Source organism: Grampus griseus (genome assembly GCF_964374135.1).
Source record: "Grampus griseus genome assembly, chromosome: 3".
Lineage (NCBI taxonomy): Eukaryota > Metazoa > Chordata > Mammalia > Artiodactyla > Delphinidae > Grampus > Grampus griseus.
This window is the reverse complement of record NC_139019.1, coordinates 168,719,970-168,729,591: the sequence shown is the minus strand read 5'-3', so window position 1 is coordinate 168,729,591 and position 9,622 is coordinate 168,719,970. Positions and strand designations below refer to the sequence as shown.

The window sequence follows — 9,622 nt, the reverse complement described above, 5'->3', positions numbered from 1 at the left end:
CCAGGGAGGTGCCCCCCAACCCTGGCAGAACACAGCATCTGGCCTCCCCACCCAGCACCCAAGGGTCCTGGCAGAGGCTCGAGGCAGCCACAGTGGTGAGATCCTCATCGAAAAAGAACCTTCGGAGCAAACCAACCCAGCCACAGAAGCCCCACTTCTCAGTGACTCTCCCTGCTCTTCGTTTAGAGCTGAACAGAGGCCAAGTCACTTAAATCACACAGCATGGTAAACTCCTCAAGACCTCAGAGTCCCATGGAAAACCTGCTCCGGCAGAGGTGGGGGGCTGATGAGGCTGGATGAGCCCTGGGAAGGGCCCTCATCCTCCGGGAGCCTCAGTTTCCTCCTTTGTGAAATGGAGGCCATCGGTGATGTGTTGAGAAGGCCATTAAGCTGACCGGGGCAGTGCCCAGCACACAGAAGATGCTCAGCCTGGGCATGGACCAGTGAAGTTTCCTTCTGGCCTTCCAGGATGCTGGAAAGATCAATGAGATGCTCATCATTGAGGGAGTCTGGGGATGAATTAGTTTAAAAAAAAAAAAAAGGAATGGGAAGAATTTCTATTGAATCCCTCCCACTTTGAGAGGCCAGTGACCTCATGCCCATTTTGTGGAGGAAGCAGTGGAGGCCCGGTGAGGAGCTAGGGCTAGTCGGAAGACACAAAGAAAGGATGTAGGTAGGGCCAGAGCTCAAAGCCAGGTATGCCTGATCCCTACCTCTGAGATAGAGTGAACCTTCTCTTACCATGGTAATTAGCAAGAATTATATCCACGTGTCCCTTCTTGGCTCTTTCAAACTTGTGTCCTTACCCTCTGGGGATACCGAAGAGGGCAAAAGTACCCATCACCCATATCCACCTATCAACTGAATAATCATCAGTCGAAAAATATCCAGCAGCCATCAAAATAAGTGTCCAGAAGCCATCAGTAAAAGGTTCGTACTGAAAGGGATTATTGGAACGTCAAAGGGAGTAAGGGCTAGCTTTAGGATTTAAAGGTTAATATAATCCCAATTTATGTGTGTAAGGCTCAACATCATGTCCCAAAGACCCTGTTCACATGGGATCTTATCTTAAAATATCTTCCCTTAGGAGTGTCATAATTTGGAAGGTACCTCTAACACTTTCCAGAAGTAGACACAAGACATACATCTTGAACACGTAACAGACTTGCTGTACAGGGTTGTTAATTATAAGTCAGTTAAGTGTGGGAGGGCATTTATCAACAACTGTAATTCTGGTGCTCACAATCCCCAACATGGCCGGCAGCCATCAATTAAATGGATCTGCCAATATGCTATAAAGGCTGACACGTTAAGACACTTTGCCCACTTGCTTTCTCACCTACCCCATCCGTTTCTAAGGGTGTGCGGCAGGAAGAGGGCTGGTTTGCCACGAGTTAGGGGAGGATTGTGCCCATGAGCACTAGGTGGCTTAAAAACCCCCTGAGGGGGGTCTCATAAGGCCTCTGGGCATCCTTCCAGTTGGCGAGGGCGGGCGGCTGACGCTGTGTTCTGCCCAGTTTGGTGCTGACTCCCACCCACATCATCTTTCCACCCCTGGCTGCAAGCTTGAGGTGCAGGTTAGAAAAGTAAGGTGGGCACGGAACCCATGGGACGGAGTGGCCCCGCGGGACCCCCGCCCCCAATTACCGACCTGAATGGAGGGTCCAGGCAGGTTATAAGGGGACCACACCAGCCTTGGTCCTCAGCACGCTCCAGCTGGCTCTCGTTTCCAGCTCTTCTCGTCACCGAGTAGCCGGGGGGGTCCCAGTGGGGGGGACCCGCGTGGGTGAGGGGATCAGGAGGGTGGGCGGTGGGAGGGTGGTGGGTTGGGGGGGCGGGTCGCTTCAAACCCCGATTCACATGGAAAAACAACTCAAAAACCTTCAAAGCAACCGGGAGACGACCCCTCCCCCAGGCAGGAAGAGGCAGAAACTCAAAAACCAAGAAAGTGGGGGGGCGGGGAGGGGTGCTCCAGGGGAGGAGGGGTTGGGGAAGGGTGAGGGGGAAAACTCAAAAGTGAGGTGATCTGGTTGGAGCACTAGGTAGGGAACTCAACAGTGTCAGACATCTCAACGATTCAGCAAGCCACAGCTCTGAAGGGTGGGGGGGCTCTGCTGGGCATTTTGGGGTGGGAGAGGCTGCTGGTGCTCCTCCGGACTCCAAAATGAGGATGTGGATGGGGAGGGGAGGGGAGAGGTGCCAGTTCTGCAGCCTCCCCAGGGTTTACTTAAGCTTAGATTACACCTGTCAGGGTACGGGAAGGGGTCCGAGGCCTAATTCCAAAGCCCCTCCATTGATCCCCAGCCTGTGGCCCAGGGAGGGTGGGTACCGCCCCGCGGTCTGCCCTGTGCATCTTCCTTCCCCTCCCCCTTCTCCGCCACCCTGCCTCCCCACTCCCACCACCAGCTCCCTCCGCCATCGGGATAGCGTGCAAGGTCTGGAGGGACCTGGCTGGACCCCTGGCCCACGGGCTGACCAGCGGCCTTGGCAAGCTCTTGTCGTTTTGAGCTGGACTTTTTTTTTTTTTTTTTTTGGTACCCTCTCTCTCCCGATTTTTTTGTTTTCCTGGTTCTAGCAGAAAATGGGATGATATCTTGCCAATTGACCGATTCCCCTTGTCCCCTCGCCACGGCCGCCAGAGACACGGGGCTTTCCGAACGACAAGGTGTAATCTAATGTTCCCCTCACCCCCCAAAAACAGAGGAAACAGCAATGCAAAGGGTGTGAGGCAGGCAGCAGGCGAGGTGTCTAGAGCTCAGTGTTCCTGGAGAACGGCCCCACGCCCCCACCCCCCGACCCGCCATGCCCAGAGGAAAGCCTGCCTTCCCACCCCTGGAGCCCCCTCTCCCCTTGGGATGAGGGTGGGATGAGGAGAAGGGCTGGGTCTTGACCTGCCACTGACTACCACCAGGGTCAAGTCAGGGGCTTTGGGGGTGAAGGGTGGGGTGGCATGCCAGGTGTGATCAGGAGCCGGGGAGGTCGCCAACATACCCCAGTGGTACTCTTTCTGGAGATACAGGAGGTGGCGGTGGGTGGGTTCCAGGCCCAATATCTGTATCTACTCTTGTTTGGGGGTGCCAGTAGGTAAGGGGAACACCTAGAGGTCACATCCACCAATTATATGGCTTGAGTGCCAGAGGTTTAATTTTAAAAACAATTTGCCCCACAGAATTCCATGCTATGAACTGATCTGAAGAGGCCTGGGGATGGGTTTCAGATAAAGGGTTCTGAAGAACACCTGGAAATTGGGGCAATCTGGATCCCCCTCTGACATTTTATATGAGGCCCGATCTCTTAGCTCAGCATTGAGAACTGTTATAACTGTTATAACTGTTAATGTATAAATTATATTATTATATAAATTATTATATAAATTATATTATTGTATAAATTATCTCCATCTGGCTTCTTCCAAGATCCTGAGAATATCCTAAGTCCCTTGAAGGTGGAAAGTTCTTTCCCATGTCTCTAGCTCGCTCCAAGTTCTCTCCGCATGTTCCTGTGTCATCGGGTGGGTGGCACACCATTTAACCCGGTCCTGCACCATGGTTCAATAATGCTATAATGCTAGACCAAGTGGTAAAGACACCATCGTTAGCCACTAATGCACACCTTAAAGGCTGACAATTTTAAAGATTTGAAAGAATATTAACAGCCAGGGAGAATATAACCTGATCATCTTCCCACCCTGTCAAAGTCTGAGCTGCATCTTCCTTAGGAGAGTTCTGGGAGCAGAGCTCCCAGCTGCATTAAAAAAAAACGGGCTTGGTTTTGACCTTGGTCCTTTGAATATCAGAGATATACTTCAGGAGAAGGGTAAAATCTGGATATTCCACCCCCTGGATCACCCAGGCTCAGCAGAAGCTGGAGATTATGAATTGAAGGAAGAGTTAGGTTGAGAGTGGGGATTCGGTGCAAAGAACTCCCAGGACTGGTTGCTCTGGTAACATTGTAAATGCTTGTAGCTTTCAGGCCAGAGCATGCCACGCGGCTCTTCTCTTCTGCTGGGCTGGTACTTATCTGCAAGCATAGCCTAACATCCAAACTGTTCCTTTTTTTTTTTTTTGCCCCCTTCTGATAATCTGGCCACAGAACTTCCTGGGGGAGTGACAGGGAGTAAGATGAGAGATGTGGCTCTGGGGAGGCCACTGATCTCATGGGAATGCGGTTGGAGCCAGGAGAAAATGAGACCATGAGATGGGCTCAGAAATGCATTAGCAAAAAATGAGATCTGAGCAAATGAATTAACATCTGCCCTCCAATTCTTTTCAAAGCAGTTTCCCATAAGCCATCTTATTCAGACAGCAGATGTCTGAAATACATGATGGGGAAACTGAGGTCCCCAAAGGGAAGTGACTTGCCCAAGACCATTTATCTGAACTCGATTTCCCTGTTTCACAGCTTCACTTGCGATTTCTTATGTGCCACGCACTACACAGGGCACAAGATGAGCATTAATTTGCTCGATGGAATCCTCCCAACTACCCTGTGAGCTAGGGAAATCAATGCTTCCTATTATTCAGATGAAGAAATAGGGACTCCGAGCGACCAAGTGACTAGCCCAAGGTCACACAGACAGGGAGGGGCAGAGGCAGTACTTGAATCTAGGTCTCCCCAAGCAGCAAGTCTGTGCTCCCACCACCAGTCTATACTGCCCAGAAGTCCAAGTGGTCTTCAGAGACCCTCAGCCACCTCTCAGTTTCAACTCACTGGGACCCAGCTTTAGTGAAGGGGCCGGGAGACCTCTATCTTCCATCTTTTGGAGAGGTTCTGCCTGGCAGCTCTCACTCTGGATTCAAAAGAGACAGGAAAAATAAATCCCTTGTTATTGCATCTGAAGTCCTCTTGCCAACTTGCCCCTGAACTTAATAATTGGGAGTTTAGAGAAGGCAGGTGAGGGACAAGAGAGAGAAAAAGGTGACCCCAAACAGGCTGATCTCAGCCCTCCACTATCATCAGTGTTGGGTAGTAAGCTGGGGGCTAGTGGCTATAAATCTAAAGGGATATTTTATTGGGAGTTGTTTTTTATTTGGGGTTGGAATGGGGCTCTGAAAGGGCTTGCTTTTCCTCAGGGAGGGAACAGAAGATGGGAGCGAACGTCTCCAAGGGTTTCAAGAGTGAGAGAAACACACAGAGAAAGAGAGCCGAAAGAGAGAGAAAGGCAGAGGGAGAGCTGGGGAAGTTGGGGGGGGGGGGCTGTGCCCAAAGTTCCCCAGGGTTTTCTCCAGAATTCCACAGTTCTGATGCTCAGGTACTCAGAAAGTGACCGTGCTGTGTTGCGGGACAAAAGACGCCTGTGACTGGGCCCAGAGCCTGTGAGGTGGTGGGGGAAGCAGCCAACATCATCTGGGAGGCAGAGGCGTAGCACTAAAGGGCAGAAAAGGGCAGAATAACTGGCCAAGTAGTTCTTCCAAAGTCTGTCATGCTACATTTTCTGATGGGTGGATCCGTATTGGTACCCAGCCAGGATGCAAAAAGTCATCACACCAGCTACCATGTTGAGCACTGCCTACGCAGTGCCAAGCATGCATCATTTCGGGAGGACGGTCCACTGAAAGGTGGCCATTTCTCATATTTGGACATGTTGCTCCAATGAACAAGAACTCAAAATGCCGGCTACCCATTCAGCTGTGCTTCAAATGCCTGTTTTGGGGTTGTTTGGGAGGGTGGGAGGTAGTATCATGCTGAGGCAGAAGGATGGAAACATGCCTGCTTAAGCTCCCTTCCAACATGGCTGCCCTGTGGGGCTGAGGCATCAGCTCTGGATAAAACAGAGCTGGCAAATTGGGCTGCTCTCCTCACACACCCCACCCAGGCTCTGACCTCCCACCATCTGTCTATGCCACCTCCCTTGTGCTCTTGAGCCCAGGCGGTCACTTTCTGCCCCAGCATCCCAGCTGTGGGACCCTTTCCGCCCTCCTGGATGGTAGTTGGGACAGGAACACTGGCTTTTAAATCACAATGCGTTTGGAGAACAACCACACAACAGCTCAGCCCAAGAAACCCAAACCAAAGAGCACGGAAACACAGGACAGAACCAAAGACAAAACGCTCTGGGGGAGGAGGGGGTTGGGTGAAGGGGATGGGAGGGGGGAAAAAGAAACGAACCAATCGGTTTCCCCCCCCCAAACGAAACAAAATCAAAACATTAATAAATAAATAAATGGAAGGAAGAAAGAAAAAAACGAAGAAAACCAAAGGAGAAAAATGGAACGGAAGACGAGAAACACTCCAACAGAAGGCATTGGGAATTCACCAAACCAAACCGACAACAGTGGCATGCAGAGAAGATTTTTACATTCTCCCAGCATGCATCAGGCCCAAGTTACCATGACGACGAGGAGTGCAAAAAACTTAGCAACAACATTACCAAAGGATGCATAGAGGCGACCACAATGCAAGCATCGCATGTGTGCGGCCGGCCCTAGGCCGGGCTGGGCGCAGCTGAGATTTTTGTGTCTTTCTGGGTTTTTGCTCTCACTTGGTGGTTTTTTGTTTTGTTTTGTTCACGTTGAGCTCATTATTCGTATTCATCATTTTTTTTTTTTCGTTTTTCTATTATTTTCTGTGTGCATGTCTGCGTGTGTCCGTGTGCCTGTCTGTGTGCGTTTCTTGCGTGTGTGTGTCACTTTCGGAATGTAAAAATGTGGGTAAAGAAAGTAAAAAAGAAAAAAACACACCAACCTTCTCGAAGCTCTGAGGGATGTAAAGGGGGTTTGATGCAGAACACAATGACATGGGGAGAAGAGAAAAAATAGGGGAGATACAGAGAGTAAAAAGAGGACTTCCCAAGGCTAAAAGCTGCAATAGTTTGTTGATTTTTTTTGTTTTCTTTAAACCAAAAAAAAAAAAATTAAAATTAAAAAATAAAAAGAACAGCAACGACCTTTTAGTCTTTCCTCCGTTCTTTCCTTGACATACAAGATCTACATTTGCCTTCCACTATTTTTTTTTTAAATTCAATTTTGGAGCGTCTGAGACCCAGGCAAAGAATGGGAAGCTGGACCCCCCCAAAAGAAAGGACCCCACCTCTGGGATGGGGCGGGGGGTGCTGAGGACACAGAAGGCCCCCCTCCCTTGTCGCACCCTGGGCTAGAGGCCCCGCCCCCGCCCTGCCCCATGCCTGCTGCCCATACTGTCCTCCTTGAACTCTGCCAGACTTACAAACCCCCATCCCAGGTGTTTGCAGAGAAATACGCAGGTTAGACGAAGACCAGTCAGTTGGAGTCGTGGACGCGCTATAACTCACCAGAGGTGCCATGGCATCGGATCGGATGTGTGCCCCCTGCCCGCCCCCGCCCCGGCGTCCCCGTCCCCTCCCGCCAGGCAGCCTCCTTCCTCCTCAGAGACGAGATGCAGAACCCAAGGGCAGCCAAGGTGCTGCTTCAGGGCTAGCTGGGGCCATGCTTACTGGGGACCAAGGGGATGAGGGTCTCCGGGTGAGGGAGGAGCCGCACGGCCTCCCAGGTGGAGAACGGCAGGGCCTTGGTGCGTCGAACGGGGGGAAACAGAGGCCCGAAGAAGGCTGGCATGGGTTCAAGTATACAGAGCCAATTGGGGCAGCCCGGGGGGATGAACGGGACCCTGTTTCCTGGCAGGCGGGAGCTGTTTCTACCACGAATCGGATCAGAAACAGCCAAGGGGATACAGGAGATGGAGGAGGAAACAAATTAAAATTTCTGAAAGGACGGAAGAGAACCGACCCGGGGATAAGACGGGGTCCACAGAGACATCTAGGAGCAGGGGCAGAGCCCCCCCCAACCTGGCACCTTTGAGGGGACACCAAGGGGCCCAGAAGAAAGTCTGTGTAGCCACTTCCCAGGCCCTCCTTGGGTGGGTGGGGGCGTCAGGGCAAGGACCCCTGTGCTTCCAGGCGTGACTCAGCGGGAAACTGACATGCCTCAGCCCAAGCCCCAGGGTGTCTGCCTAAAGGAGCCCTTCTCTGAGGGTGACTAGGACAGCACCAGGCTCTGGGACAGCTGAGGGTGTGGGGCTGGCAGGGGCAGCCTTGAAGACCCCTCCCCAACTCTTAGATTAGGGGGGCGGTGAAGCAGGGAGCTACGAGGCCACGAGTCTGGAGAAGCGAAGCGAGCACACAGCAAAGGGGAGGCACTGCACGACACACCACAGAAGCCGACTCGGATGGGCGGGCGGGCGGGGTGGGGCAGAGGCCTGCAGGCTCCCCCGGCCCTGTAGGCCCACGACTGACCCCTCCGGCCCTGCCCCATTCCCTCCTGCCGCCCCCCACCCCAAGTCCTGCAGCCCACGGGGCGGCCGTCACAAGGCACGGGGGTGGGGGTGGGGGTTGAAGCTGCCCCCATTTTACAGGCGAGGAAACTGAGGTCCAGAGAGGGACACAGCCTCGCCCAAGGTCCCGCGGCCACAAGCGGGGCTGGGCCTGCCTGCTGGGGTCTGCAGGGGACAGGGGAGCCCGGAGGCTGTGAGCCCGAGGAGGGAGGGGGACGGGTGGGGCGGGTCCCTGCCTTCGACCTGGACGCGGCGTTCCCTACCTCGCACGTAGAGATTGGCGGGTGAGGAGTAGCGCACGCCAGCGCTGTTGGTCGCCACACACTCGTATTTGCCCTGGTCGGTCTCCTCGCTGCTCTCGATCTGCAGGGCTCCTGTGGGTAAAGGGGACAAGGCCTGGCCCATTAGGGGAAACCTCGAGGTTGAGGTGGTGAGAGGGCTGTCCCAGAGTACTGTCTCTTAGTCGGTCTGGGCCGGAGAGGCAGATGAAAAGGCTGAGTCAGCCTAGAAGCCCCCACTGGGTCAGGGCCTCCCTGCCTGCCTTTCCCCACCCCGATCCTGGCCCATCCTGGCCTGAACATACCGCCTGCCCCACACATCCTCCACCCTCAGCCGGAACCTCGTAAACGACTGTCAAGTTGAGCGACAAAACTGGGGAGAATGTGTTTTCAGGAAAGCACCAAGTGATGTTCTCCAGGGAGGGTGGGGTGGAAAGCAGGTTGGCAGTCCCAACCCCTAGCAGCCGTTCCAAAGACCCTGACACTTAGGGGGCCACCACAAATGATGTGCCAATTCAGGGAGCTGGTGACCGCCTGCTGGTTTCAACCAGTGCCTGTGTGTAAATGACCGTGGGTCTGGGTTCCTCAAGTATGTGTGGAATCCCAGGCCTCAAGGCCCACGGTGTCCAGAAATGGAGACAGGGTTGTATATCTTCAAGGGTGTTTAAATTTCAGGACTGGGTTACCACTCCACAAAAGCAAAGGTTAAGAAGGCCGAGAGTGATACACATCAAGTATGTTTGAAAGCAAAGGCCTGGATCCACGCTTTCTATACCTGAAACTGAAGAGTGAATTTCCCCAGAGATTTAAAGTCATCTAAGTCAGTCAGTCTGAATTCACAGATCTGTTTTAAAACCACGGGCCTGGATTCAGGATTCCGGATGCTCACAAGTAAATGAATTTTCTCAAGTGCGTTTGCAATCACAGACGGAGACCCAAGTCCACGGTGCTCATAGCTTAACGGGGAGAATTTTCCAAAGTGTTTGAAATCAAGTGTGAAGGAAAACCTCTAACCCGTGCCAATAAAGTTGAGGCTGAAATGCCCCCGGCGTGCTTGAAATTATAAACCTGGATCAAAAAATTTGTTGGTCATGAGT

General features: G+C 52.7%; 1 protein-coding gene across 1 annotated transcript in view; it reads right to left on the bottom strand.

The window, feature by feature from the left end:
• Nucleotides 1-9,622, bottom strand: part of PTPRS (protein tyrosine phosphatase receptor type S) — a 69,975-nt gene that overhangs the window by 34,018 nt on the left and 26,335 nt on the right. The window contains exon 6 of the mRNA XM_082652459.1: nt 8,511-8,621. Within this exon, the coding sequence (XP_082508585.1) occupies nt 8,511-8,621 (111 nt within the window). The remainder of the gene's footprint in view (nt 1-8,510; nt 8,622-9,622) is intronic.